The sequence below is a fragment of the Pomacea canaliculata genome, linkage group LG2 (assembly GCF_003073045.1).
Source record: "Pomacea canaliculata isolate SZHN2017 linkage group LG2, ASM307304v1, whole genome shotgun sequence".
In the NCBI taxonomy this organism is placed as follows: Eukaryota; Metazoa; Mollusca; class Gastropoda; order Architaenioglossa; family Ampullariidae; genus Pomacea; species Pomacea canaliculata.
Window position 1 is genome coordinate 2,953,360 of NC_037591.1, and position 24,760 is coordinate 2,978,119.

The 24,760-nt window shown below is 41.1% G+C and overlaps 2 protein-coding genes across 2 annotated transcripts; one reads left to right on the forward strand and one right to left on the reverse strand.

The window, feature by feature from the left end:
- Window positions 1-101: 101 nt before the first annotated feature.
- Window positions 102-3,982, forward strand: LOC112557209 (SH3 domain-binding glutamic acid-rich-like protein 3). Its single transcript, XM_025226923.1, has 4 exons — window positions 102-262; window positions 1,594-1,761; window positions 2,037-2,101; window positions 2,765-3,982. Coding segments are annotated over exons 1-4 (276 nt in total). The 5' UTR covers window positions 102-220; the 3' UTR covers window positions 2,766-3,982.
- Window positions 3,879-9,653, reverse strand: LOC112557210 (SH3 domain-binding glutamic acid-rich-like protein 3). Its single transcript, XM_025226924.1, has 3 exons — window positions 9,618-9,653; window positions 7,993-8,160; window positions 3,879-6,392 (listed from the first exon to the last, which is right to left on the reverse strand). Exons 1-3 carry the CDS (start codon window positions 9,636-9,638, stop codon window positions 6,330-6,332), a joined length of 252 nt encoding a protein of 83 aa, XP_025082709.1. The 5' UTR covers window positions 9,639-9,653; the 3' UTR covers window positions 3,879-6,329.
- Between the last annotated feature and the right edge of the window lie 15,107 nt (window positions 9,654-24,760).

The window sequence follows — 24,760 nt, forward strand, 5'->3', positions numbered from 1 at the left end:
AGAGTTTGATGGCCAAATCAATCATGCATGCTGTCACATAAACCAGTATTGTAAAAAGTGCATTGTCTTGCATCCCTAACAGAACCCCCATGGAAGGGCAAGTCAGGCATCACTGCCAAGCTTGCAGGAAGCTTGATGAGTCGCCGTACTCTCAACCTCAGTTGTGGTTTCAGGCTCCGAACGCTTGCTGACTGTAGCAACCCCACAGACTAGCACCATCATGATCACTGTTTACATATCTTCCGTTACTCTCAAGAAAGAGGTAAGACTTAATGTTACAACTCTTAACTTAACTCCAGATATCGTTTTACAAGTTTCTGTACCCCTTTCGCAGGATGCTTTACCAACACACCTGGTTCTTGCTACCAATTATGGAAAAGTTCGAGCCGGGTTTCTGAAAAACAGAACTGTCTCAGTTTTCTCTGTTTACTGCTCAAAAGCTATGCCATATTAATCAGTTATAGCATAGGTCCATTAGATTTATAGATAAGGGCAAGCAAGTAAGTAGGATTAAACTTAAAACTTGCAGCAAAATTCAGCATAGAACTTGCTCCCGTCTCCTACGCCGTTCTTAAGAATTCTATTTCTTCACTCTCCCACCCGCCCTCATCGAGCTCTCCCAAGCACGAACAGTATAAAATCAAATATGATTTTGCGAGATATTAGTTTTAATGAAAGGTTCAGGAACTGAGATTTCCTCTGATAGTTTCAGTGATTGTCATAGGCTATTTCTCAGTATTGATGATCTTCAATAGTGTTTTAAGTTATACTGTCACATTTACGAAAGTATATTTTCAAGTTAATTTTTTGGGGGGTCTAAAATAGGTCTAAAAAGTGCATTTACCACAAACGATAACACTGATTATGTTATGTTCTTTTCAATAAAATGGCTGTAGCCTCTCAGATGAACAGGAGAGCTTTGCTAAGCTGACTAACAGTTTGTTGCGTCCTGACCTGGCCTTGGCCAGGCTGAACTTTGACCCCCATCCTGTTGACTCTACACCACTTTCCTGTCTTGAATGAGCACTTCGTGCTTGCTGGTCGATGGACAATGTCAACTGGTGGCAGGGAAAACAGCTTGGCTTCACCACCATAGGGATTAGCAGCATTAGTCTTTGTTTCAAACTGCTTCAGTACTTTTATTAAGCTGCAGAAAACAAACCAACCCAATCCCACATAAAAAAAACAAGAAAACATATTAACATCTCTTAATACTACAACTTAGAGTAGCACAATAAACAGAAGTGGGTAAGTTTTTCAAATATCTGTAGTGGAGTAACATTATTCTTTAAAGTCCTTTCATTTATTGACTTACAAAAAGTATAAAATTTCAGGAATGTGTCTTGTTTTACTTGGAATATTTTAACACATACCTCAGGTACTAAGGGGGAAAAAATTAAAGCTACACTGCTTATTGATGACATTTCCAGTAAATGAAATATGGCAAAGCAACTAAGAACTAAGCAACAAATCCAAGGTGAGGCTTGCACAGAGTTACCCTGTCTTGGGAAAGTGTTAGGGTGGTCATTCAGTGATTACAAAGATCAACTGCCTCCCAGATTTTTGTTGTTTAGTCATGTTGTTTACCCCTAGCTCCATTCTCAACAAAACCACATAGAGACGGTATTGCGTGGCAAGCATGTGGCTTACCAGCTTATCGACATCGCATCTAACCCCGCCTACAAAGACGAGATGCGAGCACGATGTGGTGATGAGACAGCACTGGCACCTCAGATCTTTAATGGGGATTTTCACTGTGGGGTTAGTATCAAGATGTAAATAAAAAAATTATGACTTATGAAAAAGCCCTTTATTTGAAGTAGCAGCTTTGATTCCATTGAAGATCTAAATAAGGAATTGTATGCTCAAATCAACATTCATGCATGCATACATGAGAGCACATATAGTCTGCATGCAGCTTATTACAACTTTTATTTTTGTCTCCTGTTAAAGACTACTTAAAATTTTGCTGTTGATTCCCTTTTCCCAGCTCATAAAGATCAAGTTAAGGAACATGTTTTTTTTCAATCTTGCAGGACTACAAATCTTTTCAGCAAGCAGTGGAGGAGGAGAGGATACTTGAATACCTCAGAGTGTCTTGGTAATTTTTCTTTCAAATGTGTGTGGGCATTTGGACAGTTCTGTGGAGCATGCGGGTATGGGTGTGCCTTATTTTTTTTTTTACCCAACACATTACAAATATGTATTTGGCAAGTGTTTTATATAACTGCCTATGACTATTTATATTGCTTAATGTTTATCCAGTTGAGAACATCCTTAAATGCTTTTTAAACACCTGGATGCAATGGGAAGCATGGTAATCCTTTTCAATTGAATGTGTTCATAAAGCTTACATACATAGAAAATTTTACTAGTAAGTACAAAAAATGGAGATCTTAAAACTGACTATACTGCCACTTAAGATGGTATTATACAGCTGAATAATTCACTTCATCAATTAAAAACAAAAAGCAGACCACTCAGCGTCCCAAACAACAACTTAAGATGGGTAGGAGATAACTGTTACTAGCAGGCTTTGGAAGAAGAGAGGCAGAATATATATATTTTATTTATTTTTGCATATGGAGACTGCTTTAAAATGTACAGTACTGTTTATTTGACAAGGCTTTTCTTGCTCAAAATGTTTCACCAAAATAAAACATAGTGGTATCACTATTATGAGACACATTCATACGTATAAAAATTTAGTGTCTAAACAAGTAGCTAATTTAACACATTTTTTCACACTTTTTTTTTTAATCAGATCTGTGGTACCGTTCTGGGACTAGCAGCCTGATCTGCACATCTAAAGAAGACCGTGGAAGTATTGTCAGGATAAGCTGACATGCATCTTTTTTGTATTTACTATTATTTTTATTGCTGCATTTACTCTGCGAAAGCAAGCACATTTAAATGTTTGTGAGTGCTCTCCTCAGTTCTGAAAACAAATTTCCATTAAGTTCAGGTTGTACACTATATTTATTAACAATATTCATCTGTGTGTGGAAGACTTCCTGAATCTCAAATTTCCTTTTGCATTTTTAATAAGACTTTGAAAAGCACTGCACACACACACACATGGATACACAACTGAGAAGATAAAAAAAGTATAAGAGTACAGGCAGGTGTGGATAGGGGTAAAATCAAGTAACAGGATGGAATAAACATTCTTAAACCTATATCTATAGTGATGGCAGTAGCTGGGGAAAGAGGGAACTGTTGCTGTATGTTATTGATGCCCTGTATTAAGAACTGGAAAGAGTGTAAGCTAATAACCATTTCGGGATTTATTTTCCCCTTTTGCACAAACCTCTGCTTAGCTCATTATAAAATTCTCTGAGATGATGATTTACAGTGTACTGTTTATTTATAAAAAAAAAGCTTGATGAAAAGTGTATTTTTTTCCCCCAACATGCATTAAAATGTTTTGAATTCACATTATTGTCTGGGCAATGGCTTGATTTGCTTTTTAAAAATCTGTATACAGATAAAATATTACTTTGGTACCTATATAAATAAAAATTTCTCATGTAACTGATTTTTGTTTTTATGGTTTTTATTATTTGATAGGGTCAAATCACTGAACAATGAATGTCATACAGTTCACATTTAACTTCAAGCATAGGGTGAAGGCCAAAGCTTCATGTTTTGGTCTGAAGCCTCTCTTCTTAGGTTGTATAAGTCCTTTATAAGCATTTATTAAGTAGAAATTAAGCTGAAATGTGCTAAGAAAGTGTTTGAACTGATTTATACTTTACAATTTTTAATATATATATAGGTATAGGTACATGTATAGGTGCCTTAAAATACATTTAGCATATTTGGATACATCATCTCTTTCCACTTTCTCCCTCACACTCCACACACACAAACTCATGTTTTATTTAAAGCATTTTTTATGTCATTTAGCATGAAAATTACATATGCCTGACACACATAAATGTATGATGGTTAATGTGCAAAATAAAAATGATCATCTCTTGACGTGTTGCTTGTAAATTGCACTTAGAAAAAATGAGATTTTTGTTAAAAATGAAAGAAGTATTGACACTTAAGTATATACCAACATACCAGCACAATATAAACTTATGATAGCAGACTATTGCCACTTATAATAATTCTTTTAGGTAAGTGTCGTACCCTTAATCTTAATTTTAGGTAGTATACTTTACACACAAAAAAGTTCCTCTATTTCTTCTAGTTGCACTTTCAATCTGGGTCTAGCAGAAATTTAAAGCAAATAAAAATCTCACATATAAAATGTGTGTTATAGACAGCCTTTAAACACCTGTTTTAAATGACTTGAGGTCTCTGAACTTTGGCATCCTGCACAAGGAAAGGAATGAACATCTGTATTTTATGTCTGCAAGTGGCAAAGTTTGGGACTAGCTTCTTGGAAACCTGTCTCACTATTTTTTTTAAAGTTATTTTACATATTGCTTTCATAGCCTTCAGTATGTCCTTGCTTAAATGTGTTTAAGTTAAATGTCATAGTACAAGGATGGATGAATGTTTTACATATTAATTTTTACATGATATCTTCCATTTTCTGTCTGAAAGAATAGTTGCAACAGAGAAGAAAACTACAACTTCAGACAAAAGAAACTCTTCTAAACAGTTTAATATTTTTTCTGTAAAAAGCTCTTTGAATTCTTTTACAACATCTGAGGTATGTCTATAAAGCAGTGACTTACACAACATAAACAAAAGCACTATGAAATGTTTAGTGAAATAAAGTTCTGTAGGAAAAACATAAAACTGCATTCTGTATATGCAAGTGGAAGACAATTATAAAAAAAATATTAAAGATAATTCATAAAATAAATCAGCAGCTATATACATGTGCTAAAGAAAAAAAGAAGAAAATAAAAAATATATTGCCTAAAATTATCTTGGAATGTTTGATGTCAGAAGAAGAAAAATCATTGGTTCCTATGTAAGGAAAGGCTCAGCCCGAGTACTTCTAAATTAATGTTAGTCACTCTCTTCTGATGACTTAACCCTTTCTCCACCTTCAGAACTAAAATTAAAACTATAAGCTCAAAGTAGTACAAAGTAAACATGCCACTATATATATATCCTAATATTCATTATGATGTTTTGGTTATAAAATTAATAGATATTCTAGTGAATGTGTAATAACATGAATTAAGCTCACACTCTTGACCAAATGCTAGCATGTAAACATAAAACACTATTCATGCTCTCTCTTTTGAGTCTCTTCAATTTCTAAGTAAATTTCTTCCTTTTTCAGATATTCTCTTCAAATCATTGATAAGCATCACTAATACTTAACTTCTGAGATTAATAAGATGCACACATTTCCCTACCCTGAGCATGTCATTTATAATAGTTCATGCTGCTAAAAAAAGTACACGTCATAAAACAAATCACACTTCGCAATGAATCCTTCAAAGACAATCCTATATAAGTCTGAAAGGCAGTGAATGACTGAAAGGACAAAATCTCTGCTGGAAAGAGGCAAGGCACGTACATGTGTATTTGCTCTTGTTAAATTTCAGAACTTATTAAGCATGCCTTAACTTCTGGTTGATACACATTTGCTTCAATACTATCATGCGGCACATAATAAGATTTTAATTAATGATGGACTTATTGTTACTATAAAATTATAATGGAGATGAAAATTTCCCACAGTAGCGCAATGCATTACTAATGTGCTTGGGATGATATTGTTCTCAAAAAAACACAATGCACTTCCAGCCATATAAAAGTGTAGCAAATACAATTATGTACAGCATATAATACTTAATATAATAATCTATCTTAGTGTATTACACACTATGATGTTCATGCAATATCAAAATCGCCTAATGACACATTTGTTAGAATGCATCTCCATCGTTAAGTGATGCATGGCTGTAGAAAATCTTTGCTAAAAAAGCTGACCTTAACATAGTCAATGTTATAGAGCTACACTACCCTTTACCCTTTAATAATGGCAACAAAATATAATTTACAACAAAAGAAAAATGAAATATTTTTAGGTGTTGTGCTTGTGCGTTCATTGCTCTTAAAATCAAGGTACTTGAGTGCAAACTAGAGGTAACCTGTTCCTGTACTATTTTATACTGTGAAGAATGTGCTGCTAGTGGTAGCAGAAAAAAATATTCAGCTATCTTAAATAAAATTAGAAAACATGTATCAGTTTAGGTCAGGATTCAGCAGCTAATGAGTGAGCTGTGGAATGTTCAGTGTGTCAAGTAAACATTCACTTGGTTGCCTCAAGGCAATTTTGCACATGGCATGGAGCATAACGCAGTGTTCATTTGGTGTTGGCAGAGCTGTATATAAAAAAAATGGCCTTGCTACTTTGACAAAAACTCCTCAATTTTTTCATCTTCAACAGCATTAGCAAAGGCTTGATAATCCTGAAGAAAAGAATACATATTATTTCTTTTAAATCTCATTGTTGCAGATGCAGCAATAAACAGATTTTATATCCAAACAGATAAAAATGCATGCTAAAGAAATCCTCAGAAAATATTTTATAGACGTCTTGTTACCCCTGCTTATACAACTTGTCCACTACTTTTAGAAAAAATTTTCATCATAACCTGGCCGAAAGCTTGACATGTATCATGTTCATGCTAGCCTTTGAAGTCAGATAATCTACTCTGCATCACTGTTTTTCCCATTTGTTATTTAATAATTGAGGTGTTTTGCAAATGCAGTGTTGTTATTTACTCTGTTATGAGTTTTCCAAAGCCATAAAGGGAAACGTCAATATTACAACAGCATTTGAAACAAGATCTGAGAAAATGTTTTCAGGAATATGAAAATTGATTCATTGCTTTCTATTTGCATGCAAGTACTGTGTTTCATGAAAATCTCCTTAGCATATTTTTTCCTGTGGACTCAGAAATGTGTCTGTTCAATATAACTGTGCAGCAAACGTGCCTCAGTTTACAGCTGTTTGAGAATGGGCGCTTGAGGCCACAAAAGGTTGGGAGAGGTAATAAAGCAAGGGAGAGGAGATGGACACCGCACTTCACACAGCACTGGCCCCAAGAAAAGTGTGGTCTCTACCACTTCACTCCCCAATGACCAAACAGTTAGGAGACCACCTTTACCTATACTTAGCACTTCTGTTATGGATGCAATGAAAAGTAGTTAATTTTCCCTCATAACATGTCCTTTTCCAATGAGTTTTCATCATATCCAGGGTGCAGTGACCTATCTCACTAACCTATCTCCTTCCCTGAAAGAACAAGTACTTAAAACTGCAATTTGGACAGAAAAAAGTTTTCTAGTCACTGGCCTGATTCCACATAAACCTTAAGACCACAACAACCTTAAGCTCAAAAGTTCAAGGCACTTTCCACTGCCACACAAATGTAAGCTCAAATGAACAATACCTCCACAAATATATACCTCTCAGAATTTAATATATCCCTTATTTTTCCCTCCTCACACCATCTACATTAAGCTAAAATGTCTTTTTTTCTGTTTAAACCATCTAATGTTCAAGCACTCCATTTTCTATCACTTCCCTTTCCTATAAAATTATAATAATAAGCACTCCATTTTCTATCACTTCCCTTTCCTATAAAATTATAATAATAAACAATAATGATCATGCACTTGCAGTAATTGGCTCTATACATGCATAGTTTAGAAATAATAAGGGACTGAAGTATGTTCACTGAAACTTTGACAAAAATTCAACACAGTTTATTTAACACAATAATCTATTAGCTTCTACTACCTAAGAAAAACATATTTGGACAAATGACATTTGAACTGTTTCTCTTTATATATAAATGTTAATAATTAATAACAATTTATATAAAAATATATTTTTTTGAAATTTTAAGCACTTGGTATTGTTTATTAGATGATAAAAATTTTGAAAGGTTTCTGAAGCCCATTCCTAGACTACAAACTATACCCTTCCCAAGATTGTTATCCATAGTGTAAGTCTATAAAATACTAAAAAAAAAAATTTTTTAAGCTTCTTATCATACTAACCCCAAGATATTTGTTCCCTCGGAAGATCTGTGGAGGCAAGGCTTTGGGATCACCGCAAAGTTCCCTCATCTTGTCTCTGTCTTCCGAGCTTGAAGATATGTCAATCTCCTCGTACTTCACCTTCTTTCCATCTAGAACATCTTTCATATGGGACTGCTGCTTCCTGATCTGTAATTTTAATAAACAGCATTTATTAAAGTGGTACATCTGAAGACAGCTACATCTGACATCTAGAATTTTAAAAATCCATTACTTTCACACATTTTTTCTGACTGGAAATAAAGAATCTTATTATAAAAAAAGAAGATAAAGGCAATGACACATATCAGATATTCCTAGCTTTATATAATGTGAAACACCATTCTCCACAGCAAATCCATCAATAATATAACCTATCTCCTTTGTCAAATACATGCCTTTTACTAACTAGTGATGTAAGAAAGCCACTGCAGGTTGTCTGTTGGTACTTAGTAATTAGACTTGTCATACATAAACTACTTGTTATTGACACCTTCCTACCCTGACACTTTGTTATGCAATTGTACTGACTAGTCTAACTTTACTAATAATGGAAATTTTATATCATACCTGCTGCCACCTCATGATAACAATGGCATTAACAACAATGTTTTCTGTTCATGTATTTCATACTGCTATTGATACTTTAGTGTGAGGAATTGTTCTTTTTTTGTTGCTATGCCAGTAGAAGTAGCAGAGTATCTACGTCATCACATTAAGCACATGAACAGACATGTTTTAACAATATTTTATGAGTGGTAAGACTGAAATTAATTTATTAAAGTAATAAAGGCTATTTCCTCCTCTCCAAAAATACTTTGTTTTTGAAATCGCATATCACTGAGAATGTGAATACTTGTACAGACTGTATGCATTCAACAAAACTCTTCCTGGATGACTTCCTACTTGAGCTGCAGTTGAAGCAAAGTGGTGTACAGTGAACAGACATTGCGAAGGAGATAAGACTATCATCTTAGACATCTGTTTAATGCAGAGGAGGATATTGTTGTCTGTGTGTAAATAGACGCTGACTTAAGCCTGTATATTGGTATTTGTAATAATTTTTATGTACATAACTTTCAAAGAAGGAAAGATATGGCTCTATAAAATAGTGAATTTATAATCACACTACCACACCCACACACAATGCAATGACAACACTTTTGACATCCTGCAGTAACCGTCCCATGATGTGTTTAACAAAATGCATTAACTGGCAAGCTAAAACAGCCCAAACGTGTTTGGCAGGGCGTTTACTGACAGCTGAGCCAGAAGGCGAGGGTGTTAAAAAATACAATGCATGGTCTTGTCACATTCTCCATGAGACCTAATATAAATATTTCTTTAACTACAAATATTGCTCACAAAACAAGTGACAAGATGGCTTTCCAAAATATCTCCTAATTTATTTTTCCAACTTTGTAAAAACAAAATTATGCAAGATCGAAGCGGACAAGTACTTTATTTACTACAACTACCGTGTAAGGTGCTATGCGTCAATAACTAAACAGTAAACACGCACAGCGCTGCGTATTGTGTCAGGCCGACCTTTGATGTCATACAATTGCCAGACAACACTGCTAAGCCACACACAAATATAAAATTACATAAGCCTGTGACTGAAACATTCGATCGCCGATCAGCCTTTTAATTTAGGAAGCTGGGCCTGTCGCCATTTCCTCGCGAGGCTTGTCGTCTGCATCCTCACCACGACACACGCGAAGCATGACATCATCGCACGCACATCTCGTGTCGTTGCCTGAAAAAACCCATTTAAAGACAAAATACTCACCTCTACCTGATCCAGTCACTGCAGCACAGTAAATCTTAATATCGTCACACATGTTGAGTGAATTGTGAGATGACAGCGCGAGGCCGAGGCAATGGCAGTCGTCGTGCGCTGACACGGAAAATGCTTCCGGCGTCCGTGACGTCACGCGAACGTGTCCTGCTGCACAGCGGGGAGGCAGATGACTGGCAAACAACGTTCAGCGGCAAAAACGGAGACAAAGAAGTGTGTGCGGCCCCAAACTCTAGTAACACATGGTGGCAGTCCTGCACATAGGAGAGTCGCACCGTTACCTACACGGCGAAGACCTCATCTGAATCGCAAGGAGGGTGGGGTAGGGGTGCGGTAAACGCGATCAACGACTTGTTTACGTTAAAAGCTGAGGTGAACAGGATCTTTTGGGGTGGCTCATCGTAAACAGTCCTTATATATATGACTACACAAGAGAATATAAAGGGGTTAGGCTACTTAGGAGCAATCACCACGGGGCGTTAGGGGGGTATATCTTATGACTTATCTGTGTTAAAACAAAATTGACGTTCAGTGTTATGTCTTCAGTGAACCGTAGATATATTTCGCTTAAGAAAAACCGCTATGTCACAACGGTGGGAAGGAGGTGTTATTTAGATCCAGCTTATCACTTATCGTGCAATGTTTCACATTACCGGCCGCGCTTGCCCGCGCGTCAGTTCTAACGCCGCTCTGCTTGTCACATATGCGACCGGTCTTTTATTATTTTGGTTAATTCCTCGGTTGTGTCTAGTTTCTTTTATCTACTTTGCATCCACAATAAGCCGAGTTCACAAAGACCCTGCTCTTATTCATATTGTGTTCTCTTCAGTGTCCAGCCGCAATTGTTTTGGACAGAAACATGCCCTCGACAAATGCAAACACTCGTGCACTGAGCAGTGCTCAGCAAGGTTATCGAGAGGCGTGATGAAGCTGCGAAAACTACTGACGATGGATGACGTCATCGGAGAGGTGTTTTGTTTGTGGTGTGAGAGGGGGGGGGGAGTTGCTAAAAGTTGATCCAAACTGTAGAGTATTTGACCTTGGTAAACGGCTAGGAGCCACTTCACGAGGAATTCGCTAACCCAAGAGATAGCAAGACAGTACAAAAAGGTGTGCCTTGCTCTCACAAACTCAGTTCTGCCGTGTACAGCGTCTGCGTTCTGGAAGCTATGTTTCGTAGAAGGAGTGGTCCTGTTGAACTCGCTGATATATGAAAGTTACAGGCTTAATCAATGCCATAGAAACTCGAGTTGTTTAGTACTGTCGCAGTGTTCTGTCCTCCTATGTACTTTGATCGCTACTATTAATTGCTCTTAATCTTCTTTGGAGCATTGAGATTGTATAAAGCTACGTAACTTTGTCTCGAGCCATGATTGTCGGCGTGTGGTTCACGTGTGTTCGTATACCGAAATTTTGTTGCTATCACTTCGTATCGAGTTCGCTGTACTTGCATTTTGGTTTTCCTCGTGCTGAGAGAATAGACGTTGTTCAGTTGTTTCTCGCCGTCTGTGGGTGTTGTGCAGTTTCGTCCTCACAGTAAGGGAATTGTCTCTATTTCTATCTGTGCCCTCTTTTAATTCTTTCTGCCCCGCTATTTTTTTTTTTTCCTTGTCTTTTTCTTGTGCTGTAGTAATTCCATTTCGTAGACCTCTTTTCCTTTACAAATATTTTTTTTTAAATTTCAAGCAGGTATTAGCCAATTCATGAATTTTATAAGAGGGAACAGAGTGTAATTTTGAATTACATTTATTATTTTCTCGTCTTTTATGACACTTGTAAATTTGGTCATACAGTGGCGTAGGAACCAGGGGGGCAGCGGGGGCAGCCCCCCCCCAAGGAAAATACAGGGGGGGGGCAGGAATATCCTTTTGCCCCCCCCCCAATATTTGAGACGTAATTCCTCACAAAGAGCAAAGAACCGAAGAAAGGTAGGGGAACGTAGAGAGGAGACGGTCATCACCGTCACAAAAGCGGGCCCTGAGGCAAGTGGAGGCTCTAACACCTCTGACGATCAGATCGGGGACAGTCCGTTGGTCTTGTTTGCCATGCTAATTGCAGGCTGTGTTGAAGTCTGAGTGAAGAAAGCAGCCGGACAGTACATCGGTACATCGAGTGTGGTCTCCCTCCCCCCTCCCCCATAATGCGACGCCTTTTCTTTGGCGGTTTTCGTTTGACCAACATAAAACATCCCCCACCCACTCGCTGTCACCCACGGTGTGTGACCGAGTGTGACTACGTGGCCTGTGCATGTTGCGCATGTGTGCATAGTGTGTGTGCGCGCTGGTGTATATGTGCAGAGCTGGAATGTTTGATCGTTGCTGTCACGGGGTTTGGTGTTTTCTTTTTTAGGTATAATGTTTGGTAGTGTATTTTGTAATAGAGGTACTGGAGAGCTGACCAGTAGTAACATGGGAGACGGGGGATTGCTCTTGGCCGGAAGGTTAGTGAGAAAGATGTTAAGCGAGATCGATAAGCTTTTGAAACTGTATCTTACTATCCAGTTACCACGGCAACTGCAGAATGCAGTTTTTTCTGCTTAAAACGAACAAAAACATACCTGAAAAGTTCCATGACACAAACGCGCTTGAATAACTGTCTCATTATGCATGTATTTAAAGAGAGGGTTGATCTGCTTAATCTGGACGAGATTGCAATGGAGTTCATTAATAGAAATCACCAAAGACGCAGTTTTTTTGGCATCACTGACTTGCCAACCTTGATTAATATGATTTATATGATTATAACGTTTATCACATTTCTTGTGAATGCGTTAGCCGGGGAGTCATTCTTTAATTTGTTTTTTTTCTTATTTAATGCTGCTTTGCCTTTAACACATAAAGCAGCGTGTTGTGATGCTACCCACTGTGTACGTGCGTGCTCTACCCCCCCCCATCCTTTTTTACGTAATGTGCGAGTGCGAACGCCGTTCACTGTCAGCAGGGAGTTTGCCCCCCCCCCCCCCCCAAAGCCGAACATCTTCCCACGCCACTGCTTACGAAAGCAGTCCGTAAACTTGGCAGAATTTTTTTAACTTAAAAACTTAGTAGAAAAACTAAGAAGCTCCGATCTTCGTCAAACTAGCCAGCTTTGGCTACAACATGCAACTTGTACTGGGCAACAACGACTGCCAGAAGGAGACAAAAATGTGTCCTGACGACTCGTGGACAGCACGAAGTTCAAGCACTCGCAGTCCTGATGACAGTCGAGGAGAGAAGCAACAACTTTCTGACACAAGTTACAAACCTCTGAGCTCAAAATTCCAAGTGCAATGAAGCCAAAGCAAGTCTGTTGGTAATCTTTGCCCTGCCTCGCACCAGTCGTATGGAGGTTCCAAACGATTACTCAAAAATCTGCACGACGGAAGCAATTAAATTTACCACGCTTACAGTAATCTTGTTATGTTTCCACTTCAACGCTTGTGGACGGTGGAGGCGCTGTTCTACAGTCAAGAGTGAAAAATGTGTTTCTTGCGAGCAACAACCGTTTGGTAATATTTGCCTGAGGACAAGAAAGCTGCCAGCCTGGCGGTTACGAACCTTGGTCTTCTTGCTCTTTTGATTCCTTGTGTGACAATGTCATCAGTCAGTTAAATGTAGACTGAACATCCAGCTAGGCGTGGTAGAGTGGTCTTGTCCTCCACACAATTAAAGAATCACTGAGAGAAACCTCTGTAGATGTATAATTAACTTGATCCTAACAGAAATTTGCATGTTGGCCATTGTCATGAGAAACTCATCCATTAACTTGCCTTTCGAGCACGATTTATTATATGATCGTCACTACAAGAATGCTTTATGATCTCAAACCAAAGAGTGGGTACGTTTGCACCCTGTGAGGGCTCCCATACCCAATCGAGAATCGTGCGCGACCTACTGACCGGAAATGATTTGTGTTTCGATGATCGTACATGTAAAAGCTGCTTTTGGCCATTTCCGTGTACCAAAGTTATTTTTCCTTGCAGGCTTCGCCATTACACTCATTCAAACATGACAGTATTTTTTTACATAATGCGACATGGACATTCCTTCCACACCAATGTCTCTGGCTGCTTCTCCATTGACGGACAAAAAGGCTTATTAGTTAAATAACAACTTGTTACTGCCAAACAAGTGCAGTCCACAGACATTATCACACAAGATGATGTTGACATGACATTTAAAGGTTTGATGCACATGAATATCAGCTGGACCGTTTTTTCATCTTAATTTAGTATTTCACCACTCATGAAACACTAATCACTCTCGTGCCTTTATGTCAAAAGTTTAGACATTGTTTTCTTTTTTTTTCCTTTCAGATTTTTTTTTTTGTTGTTGTTGTCTGTTTGCCAAGAGTGTTGATGCACAAGTTATTTTTAACTACAAAAGTTCAATTTAAATAGATCATTATGTAAAATTAAAATAATACAAGATATGTAAGTTTGCAAGTCTTTCAGTGGATTAGTAGCAACAACCTCTACCGACAGGACGCCAGATATGAACTCCACTTCATGATTTGAGAAAATCTGTTTGACCCAAGACGTTTAAACAAAGTAAAAGTATAATAAAATGAGATTGAGGTATTGCACAAACCTGCTGCGCTATATTTTTTTATGTTTTTTTTTTTTTTTTTTGAGCTCAGGAAGACAGGGAAAAAGTAACTGGAAGGAGGAGGTTGAAAGACAGCAATTACTGTCTGAGTGTGCGCGGCACACAGGGATGGCCGGCCGGGCGTTTGTTTTTTTGCTTGTTTTTTTAATCACTGGTGTTGATAGGTTGTTTTGTTCGAAGAACAAAGGAAAGAGTGTTTGAGTGTTTCGGATGTTGTTGTGTGAGTTTTTCATTGACGGGGGCGGGGAGAAGTAACAGTCTCCTCGGTGTCATCAGTGTGTCCGGACGTTTTGTTTGCAACAAGTCTTGAACCGACTTGGTGTTGTAGTCCTGACCGGACTGTGCACAGTTCCTGACCAGATTTTGTGTTTTAACAAGTCCTGAACAGAATTGGAAGTTAGCCTTGACTGGACTGTGCACATCCTGACCAGATTTTGTATCTTGAGGTGAGTGTGTATCTTTGTTGTATTGTTCGGTGAGCGTGTGTTTAATGTTTGAAGAATGTTAGTTAAGTTTTGAACTTGCCATTTAGCTAAGACTTTTTTTCTCCAGGTTTTTGTGGGTTTTTTCTTCTCACTTTTGTTGTTTGATCTTCGCTTATTCATCGTATCCGCCTCGGGTCACCATCCAGAGCTGAATTAGAAATAACTTCAGGAAGAACATCGGTGTCAGTGAAAACTTTGTGTTACTTTCAAGTGGACATATTTGTGTTACCTAGAAGTGGAAACTTTGTGTTACTTTCAAGTGGACATATTTGTGTTACCTAGAAGTGGAAAACTTTGTGTTATATTCAAGTGGAGACTTGTGTCATTTTCAACTGGAGATTTTTTTTTTAGGGGAGGGGGAATTGAATGGTCGGAAGGAACATAAGAATGTGTTGTGACAGTGGAAGTGTTCGGACTGTGGGTTCGGAAATTTGGAATTTGTTTTTTGTGCATGGACCAGCTGTGGAATGTGGCAAACATATCTCACATAAAATATAATAGAGAAGTCCGACATATTTTTGCCAAACACATCAACTTATCTATTGTAATTAACAGCATTGATGCTAGAAGTTCTGACAAAATCAACTTTTTAAAATATGTAACATTTAACATCTACATGTCAGTCCAAATTTTAAAATGACAAACATGACGAGGACGATGTAGTTTAGCTTATAGTTTACTTATTTTATGAAAAAATAATGTATATTTAAACAAACTTTAACCACAGACAGTCACAATAATGTCTGGGTTTACTGTCGTGTACCTTGCTGTATGTAGGTGTTAAATAATTTTACTGTATCATTTGACACTTTGACACTAATGACCCAGCGTGTCTCTTCACACCATTGAAAAATCTGTTTCAATACAATTTGCTATAATTTATATCTGATATCTGGATATCTGGCATCGACATTCTCTCAAGATACCGTTTTTTATTTTTTGCGTTTATTCTGAACTATACGTTTGTCTTTTCTTGGAGGTGTTTCTCAAATGTAAGTTTTATTCACTCCTTAAAGATTATCCTTTTTCTCTTTTTCTCTTTCTTCTCGCACGCGCGCACACAGATGTGGGTCCGCTCTACAGTCCTGACAGAAAGCGGGGGCGAGGGCAAACTGCTTCGCTGGTTTCCTCGACAATGGAAGAATAAGCTGCGGTAACCTAGTCAATGATTGCCAACTGGTGTGTGAAGGCGCCATCACTTTCATGCACTTCCGGGTGTCATTTTCCCGCGCACCACTTCTCTTTTGCCAGGGGAGGCTATTGAGGATGTTTGAGGCTGGGTGGGTGCACGGGAGTGGTACATCGGGGGACTCGGACCCGAGGTCGGCGGCGTTCGACGAGCTGCTGCAACTTTTGACGCCGCACAACAGCCCGACGTCAGGTCTGGTGCACGGGCGCCCCTCGCGCACGAGGCTGACCGCCTCATTAGGCGCACCGTGTCGCGGCGTCGCACGTGCACTGGCGCGTCTCGCGCGGCACACTTGTTTGACTTGCGGTCCGCCCGCGGCCCACTGGGCCAAGGTGCAAGGCTCGGCAGCTAATCGCCGGCACGATTTGGTTACGTATTTTTGTTGTTTTCACTATTACGTCTTTCTTCTTTCTCTTTTAATCTTCCTTTTTTCCTTCTTATTCTTTGCTTTCTTTTCTTTATTTCCTTTCCTCCTTTCTTCTTACCGTACATTCGTGCGTTCTGTCAGTGTATCTCTTTCTTTTTCGCTATCTCTGTCTGGTAAAGGTAGATAGAAAGGTGTCAGAGACGGAGCGAACTCTAAAACAAAAGGTTTTCACACATAATATCCTCAATATGAACAGGTAGAGAAAAACAGAGATTGACGATCCAGAAAAATAGAAAGAAGGAGCGAGAGAGTGGGTGGATGGGGTGCGGTAGGCTGCTTGCGAGTGTAGATGACAGCGTAAATTTTCACACCTTTTGGCAGACACACCTGTTCCTGTCGCTTGTCAAGGGTTCTGTGCACTGAACCTTGCAACATGTGCTGACGCCTACAAACAGAAAAATGAACTTGACATTGACTACTGGCATCCTTGACCCATCTGACGTCGGAAGTGTGCACATTCCACGACCCTGTGTACAGTATACCCTGCTTTTTTGCCTTTCGCCTTTGTTTTTGTTTACTCGTTGGCTTCCTTGCTACAACCATTCCCGTTTCGAACCCAACATCAGTTTCCGTTCCATTGTATGTCGACCCATCCAACCCGTAGTCTCCCGTGTCTGGATATACTAGAAGCAGATGAAATGAAGAACCGACATCCGGCACTGTGCAACGGAAGCAAACGCGCAGCATACTGGGAAGCCTCTGATTCTATCTCTTCTCAGTCTTAGAGACCAGCCAAAGTCAAACAAAACTAAGTTCAAAGGTCTAGTTGGGTGTACATTTTTTCCTGATGCCTGGGTAAGACTCAGTACAGGGTACTATTTCCCACAATCTGGGTCGTGACGTCATATGTGTACACAGAAGAGCCTCATTCACATATGACCCAGTTGTCCCATTGATGGATATGGCTGATCTTATTCATAGATATCTAATTCATTGCTACACCATTCATTGTGTTGAAATACTCGCAGTGATCGACACTTCCTGTCTCAGGCCTACGTCACAGATGTTTGTAGGAATTTTTCTTGAGAACAGGAGTGAAAGTAGTAGTTTACACTGAACGTTACCCAGGTATTAGAAACATCTCGCCCAACATCCCTCTTTGTGCTATGGGGAAACATACCTTCTATATACCAGTTATACCACGCAAGGTACACACATTTATACATGACAATTTAAGTTCAAAGAAAATGTAGTTACACTGGAATCCAATCAACGTTGGGTAAATCAAATACAAATGTCTTTCTCGCCGTCATGTGACCTCAGCAGTTCATTAGCACGTGAAGTTGGTGGTTAGGGCAAACGAGAGAAAACAAAACCAGACTTCAAAAGCATGTATCAATCACCTTCCCGTAAAAGCAACACTGATGTTTCAAAAAAATAAGAACAGATAAAATAAAAAAAAACAATTAAAAAACTTAGCACACACCGTCATATACAAGAGTGAAAAATGTTTTAATTTTTTATCGTGTTTCACGGAATGTTGTTTAAGAAATGAAATGAGGCCGCCCCAGAATGTATATACTAACAGTCGCTGACAACAAATTTAGCCGACTGCCGAAAAGCCTGAGGATAAAGTTTCAAAACTAGTGAAGACGAATGCTTGAAGCTGTGGCACCATTGTAACCAGAAGGCAAGATGTCTACCAACTGTGCTACCTTGACAAACGAATCTTTCTATTTTCATTGACTTTTCTCGACGCGACAACGAACAAACAGAAATTTCTGAAGCCTTCTGACATGGACAAAACATCAGATTTGGATCAAATTGTTTTCTTTAAAATAAAACTCTTCCTTATTTAATTTGCTTTCTTTAAAGTCATGTAAAACAAAAGGTGAAAAGTTCAAGTGTTTATACCTTTAAATTAAAAACGTTCGAAATAACAGAAATTTTCTCATGATATGTCCAGCAATTCAATTGTACTTGCGAGGACGAGGGGATGATGTCTAAATGTATTTGTTGTTGTTGCTGCTGCTGCTGCTGCTTTTGTTTGGTTTTTGGCGATAGCACAATGCGTCATACAGTCAATGTCCTCCTTTATACAACCATCCTCAGACAACCCTTCTCTCTCACTTCTGTAAGCTAACGCCACAGTTATCAAAAACTCTTCCTTGACGACAGAAGCAAGAGAAGAAAAGAGAAAGAAGAGCACACTCCACAACACACGCACGCATGCAGAGACACACGCCCAGAACTGTAACAACCTGAGCGTTTCACCAAATCACATTCACAGCAAAGGCATACTTCACATGACAAAACAGATCCTGTGTCCAGCGGTCTGTGAAAGGTGATCAAAAATACACATTTCCTCCATCACACACATACACATCTTCCAGCCTGTCTTTGTAGTTAAGACGGCGGAGGATTTAATGCCGAATTGATGCAACCTGTCTCTCCCAGAGCGCATTTCAACTCGTTGCCCGCCACTGATCTCTCACCAAGAGCGATTTTCTCGCTGAGAAATGTCTTCTGTGATTGCGCCAGCTCCGTGGGTATATATGTCTCCTTTACAAACATTTCGGAACATCTGACTGCAAAGGTTCGACAGCCACAAAACAAATCGCAAACGTCTCACTTTCGAAGAGGCGAACCATCTGTGATATCATTTGTTTTAAATCGAGAGGGAATCAACACCCACGATGCCCAAACAATAAGGAAAGTGGAGAAGAGAAGACCGAAGAAGAGGAAAGATACAGGGAGGAGGATACATGGAAAGTGTGGACAGCGCTGGTGTGATTAACTCCCCATGGGGCTTTGAGGAACCGTGAAAAATGGACAGAACTGGTGGCGAGGTCACCGTTGGTCAACGAGCATGAAAGCTGGGGGGGTCACATGACAGTGATTTGTCACTGCAGGCCACCTTATAAACTCAGCTTCATCTCCATGTTCCGGTGAGATGGTCGAGGAACTCGGGAAAATGTGCTTCTGGGGAAGAGATGGAGATGAGAAATGATGTTACAAAAAACCAGATGCGTAGGTAGAAATAGTAGGTTGCCATGAGAACGCTGCGGTAGTAGAAGTGGTATTCGAATATTAACGTCTCTGTGGTAGGCCTGTAAGTCCAGATGTAACTGTGCTTTCAACATGATCATAGACTTACAAAATGGTGGAAGCAGCACACACACACAAACCCACTTATCTTTTTAGTTCTTCTTTGTTCTCCTAGTGCCGCAACCATACCACCCCAGCGGATCCGGTTCTGGGCCGAGATCGATCTCCTCCTGGTCTGTCTCGAACCTGCGTTCATCTGTGGGTTTAAGTCCAGAACTTGTCTCGTTAAACTCGGTGTCAAATTGCCAATAAAATCAAACTTGTCAACCGTACACTGCAGTCTATGCAAAAACTTATTTAATACATTTTTTACTAAAACAAGGATATCGCCGCAGCTCTTCCTAGCATGTAAGTGTAGAAGCAGGACACTGAAGTATCGTTGGGAAGTCAGAGAAACATTGCAGTGTACTGCTGACGTCAAGCAATGTCTGTAAGACACAATAACAAACACGTTAATGCTTTGTCACAAAAAGCCAGGATCGTGTTTCACGAGAAACAAACCGTCGATGTCGCAGTTGAAGATGTGAAATATTTTCACGGGTGAGTCCCGTGCTGTGTCCGGTGACCGTTAGCACGGACACCTCGTGTCGCGTAGTCACTGGGTCAGTGGAACTTATTCTCTCCTGTCTTGCTTGTGTCTTGCCGTCCACACAAGTCCTCGACATTATGGATAACAATTGTCATGAACTGTGGAGGACCGGCCATCTTGTCCGTTTTTCGATGTCCTCCATTGACATGGCAGGCAACACTGACGAACGCGTACAATTTGTCTGGAGGGGAGAGGATCGGGTAGGTTGTTGCCGTCTGTCACTCCGATCTTGTTCACTCCATTGAGTATGACGTGTGTGTTCCTGGCAGTTGGAGGTACCTAGGGGGACAGTAAGGGTTACGTCGTGCACTAGTCATCTTTCAGCCTCGTTGTCGATGACGTCACCGGTTCTGGGGCCTTTGTTGACGAAGTTGACTTTTTCACGAACTTTAGACACGTTGTTTGCTAACGGCTGTATAGCCTGGTGGCTAACGACGAGGTCTGAAGACTGAAAGGTGGTGTGTTCAAATCTGGGACAGTCCTACTGAGAGTGAGTGAGTGTGAGTTGCAGGAGGTGAATGAGTGAGTGAGTGAGTGAGTGAGTGACGTGAGTGAGTGGTGGTGAGTGAGTGAGTGAGATGAGTGATGAGTGAGTGAGGTGAGTGGAGTGAGTGAGTGAGTGAGTGAGTGAGTGAGTGAGTGAGTGACAGTGAGTGACGTGTGACTTCTAGTGAGTGATGGTGTGAGTGAGTGAGTGAGTCTCTCCTAGTGAGTGAGTGGAGGAGTGAGTGAGTGAGTGACGTTTGGGGGGGTGAAGTGAGTGATGAAGTGATCTGGTGAGTGATGATGTGAGTGAGTTGAGTGAGTGAGTGAGTGAGTGATCGTGAGGTGAGTGAGTGAGTGAGTGAGTGAGTGACGGAAGAGTGACTGAGTTGAGTGAGTGAGTGAGTGAGTGATGTTGACCGTGAGTGAGTGAGTGAGTGAGTGAGTGAGTGAGTGAGTACAATGAAGTGAGTGAGTGAGTGAGTGAGTGAGTGAGTGGTAAAGTGAGTGGTGAGAGAGTGAGTGAGTTAAGGTGAGTCCAGGACCACATGACAGTGGAGTGAGTGATGGGTGAGTGAAGTGAGTGAGTGAGTGACGTGAGTCCCAGTGTAAAAGTGACGTGAGTGAGTGACGTGAGTTGAGTGACCGTGAGTGATCCCGACTGATGATGTGAGGTGGAGGAGTGATGTGACGTGAGTGAGTGAGTGGTGAGTGAGTGATGTGAGTGAGAGAATGAGTGAAGTGGTATGTGAGTGCAGTGATGAGTGGTGAGTGGACGTGAAGTGAGTGAGTAGTGAGTGGAAAGTGAGGTGAGTGAGTGAGTGAGAGTGAGTTGAGTGACGTGAGTGAGTGGAGTGAGTGAGTGAGTGAGGAGAGTGAGTGACGTGTGCCAGAAAGAGTGAGGATGCTAGTGACAGTGAGTGAGTGAGTGCATGAGTGAGTGAGTGAGTGATGATTGAGGATGATGAGTGAGGTGAGGTGATGTGAGTGAGAGTGAGTGAGTGAGTATGTGAGCAGTGAGTGAGTGAGTGAGTGAGTGAGTGACGAGTGAGTGAGTGAGTGAGTGAGGCTCGCAGGTGGATGAGGGAGTGAGTGAGTGCATGATACTAGAGTGAGTGAGTGTGAGTGAGTGAGTGAGTGTGCTCGTCGAGTGAGTGAGCAGTGAGTGAGTGAGTGAGTTCGAGTGACTGAGTGAGCTGAGTGGAGTGAGGAGGAGAGTTAGAGAGTGAGGAGTGAGTGAGGTGTGAGTCGAAGTGAGTGAGTTGTTGAGTTGAGTGAGTGACAGTGAGGTGAAGTGAGTGATGAGTGAGTGAGGAGTGAGTGAGTGAGTGGTGATGCTGACGTGAGTGAGTGACGTGAGTGAGTGGTGAGTGAGTGAGTGATGACGAGATGTAAGTGAAAAGTAAAATGAGGAAGATGAGTGAGTGAGTGTGAGAGCGTGAGTGAGTGGAATGAGTGATGTGAGAAATGAGGTGAGTGAGTGAGTGAGAGTGAGGAGTGAGTGAGTGAGTGATGTGAGTGAGTGAGTGACTGAGTATGAGTGAGTGAGTGAAGTGAGTGAGTGAGTGATGTGAGTGAGTCAATATGAGGAGTGAGTGAGTGAGTGATTGAGTGAGTGAGTGAGTGAGTGAGTGAGTGAGACCTAGTGTGGAGGAGTGAGTGAGTGAGTGATATTGAGTGACGTGAGGTGACAGCACTGAAACGTGATCGTGACGTGAGCACTGAGTGGTGAGTGACGTGACGCTCGAAAACGTGAGTGAGTGAGTAAGACGTAGTTTGAGTGAGAGTGAGGACCGTGAAGTGAGTGAGTGAGTGAGTGAGTATGAGTTGAGGCAGTCGAAGTGATGACGTTGAGTTGATAGCGAGTGAACGGTGAGCAGACTAGACGTGTGTGAGTGATGAGTGAGTGAGTGAAGTGAGCTGAGTGGTGAGTTGAGACGGTGAGGTGACGTGAGTGAGTGAGTGACGTGAGTGAGTGGACAGTGATGAGAGTGATTGAAGTGAGGTGAGTGAGTGAGTGAGTCGAGGGACGTGAGTGCAGCTGAGTGACTGAGTGACTGCTGATGAGTGAAAGTGGTGAGAGGAGGGACGTGAGGTGAGAGAGAAAGCTGATGTGGAGAGCAGAAGAGGGTGAGTGATGCTGAGAGGAGTGAGCTTGAGTGAGTGAGTGTAGTGAGTGACCAGGAGTGGAGGGAGAGACGTGAGTGTGCTAGTGAGAACGAGATTGATGATGTGAGTGAGTGATGTGACTGAGTGACCAGAACGAGTGAGGTGAGTGATCGTATGAGTGAGTGAGTGCATCGAGGTGAGTCGCGGAGTGAAGTGAGTTGGAGCTGACAGTGAGTGAGTAGTGATAATGAGTGAGTTGAAGTGCAGCGTAGAGGACGTGAGTTGACGTGTTAGTGAGATAGTATGGTGAGTGAGTGAGGTGATGAGTGAGGTGATGTATCAGAGAGTGAGGATGAAAGTGAGTGAGTATTGAGTGATGGAGTCGAACGTGAGGTGAAAGTGAGTGAGTGAGTCGTGAGTGAGTGATGTGAGAGTGAGTGAGTGGTGAGATGAAGTGAGTAGTGAGCTGAGCGTGAGTGAGTGATGGACTGAGAGTGATAATGGAGTGAAGTGAGTGAAGTAGTGGTAGTGAAGTAGTGACGTGATCGTGGGAGTGGACTGCACAACAGTGACAGTGACGTGAGATGTGAGTGACCGTGAGTGAGTGAGTGAGTGAGTGAGTAGAGGTGATTGTGAGTGAGTGAGTGACATGTGATATGAGTGAGTCGAGTGAGTGAGTGAGTGAGTGAGTGAGTGAGTGAGTGAGATGAGGTGACAGTTGAGGTTAGGTGAGTGATTGTAAGTGAGGTCGTCATGAGTAGAAAAGAGGGAGTGAGCTGAAGTGAGTGAGTGAGTGAGTGAGTGAGTGAGTGATTGAGTGAGTAAGTATTGAGAAAATGAGTGCACAGTGAGTGATGAGTGAAGTCGTGATGCAGTGAGTTGAACGTGAGTGAGTGAAGTGACCATGAGTGAAGTAATCAGTGAGTTGAGGTGAGTGAGTGAGCGAGCCTGAGAGCCACAATGCAATTGTAGATTGAGTGAGTGAGTGAGTGAGTAGTTGAGTGAGAGTTGAGTGAGTGAGTGAGTGAGTGAGTGAGTGCGTGAAGTGAATGTGAGTGAGTGAGTGAGTGGAGTTGAGTGAGTGAGTGCCTGAGTGAGTGAGTGGAGTGAGTGAGTGAGTGAGTGAGTGAGTGAGTGATGAGTGACGTAGTGAGTGATGTGAGTGAGTGAGTGAGTGAGTGAGAAGGTAGAGTGGTGAGTGAGTGAACGTGAGTGAGTGAGTGAGTGCAGTGATATCAGTGAGTGATGGGTGAGTTGACGTGAGTGATGTGAGTGAGTGAGTGACGTGATGTGTCAGTGAGTTGAGTGACGTGAGTGAGTGACGTGAGTGAGTGAGTGAGTGAGTGAGTGAGGAGTGAGTGATAGAGTGATCTCGTGAGTGAGTGAGTGAGTGAGGAGTGACGCTTGAGTGAGTGAGTGAGTTGATGAGTGAGGAGTGAGTGAGTGAGTGAGTGTGCACACGTGAGCGAGTGAGTGAGTGAGTGACGTGAGTGAGCGTGAGTGCGGAGTAGAGTGACCGATGAGACACGTGAGTGAGTGACGTGAGTGAGTGAGTGAGTGAGGTGAGTGAGTGAGTGAGTGAACGAGAGTGAGTGAGTTGAGACTGTGAGTGAGTTGCAGTTGACGTGAGTGACGTGAGAAATTCGTGAGTGAGTGAGTGAGTTGAGTGAGTGAGGGAGTGAGTGGATTGGAGTGAGTGAGTGAGTGAGTGAATACAGATGAGTGAAGTGATGGTGAGTGAGTGAGTGAGTGACCGTGAAAGTTCGTGAGGTGAGTGAGTGAGTGAGTGAGTGAATGAGTGAGTGAGTGACTGCGAATCGTAGTGAGTGATGAGTGAGTGAGTGATGGTGATGCTGAGTGAGTGAGTGAGTGTGAGTGAACGTGAGGTGAGTGAGTGAGTGAGTGAGTAGAGTGAGTGAGTGAGACCTGAGATGAGTGAGTGAGTGAGTGAGTGAGTGATGAGTGAGTGAGTGAGTGAGTGAGTGAGTGAGTGAGTGAGTGGAGTGACGTGAGTGAGTGAGTGAGGAAGTGAG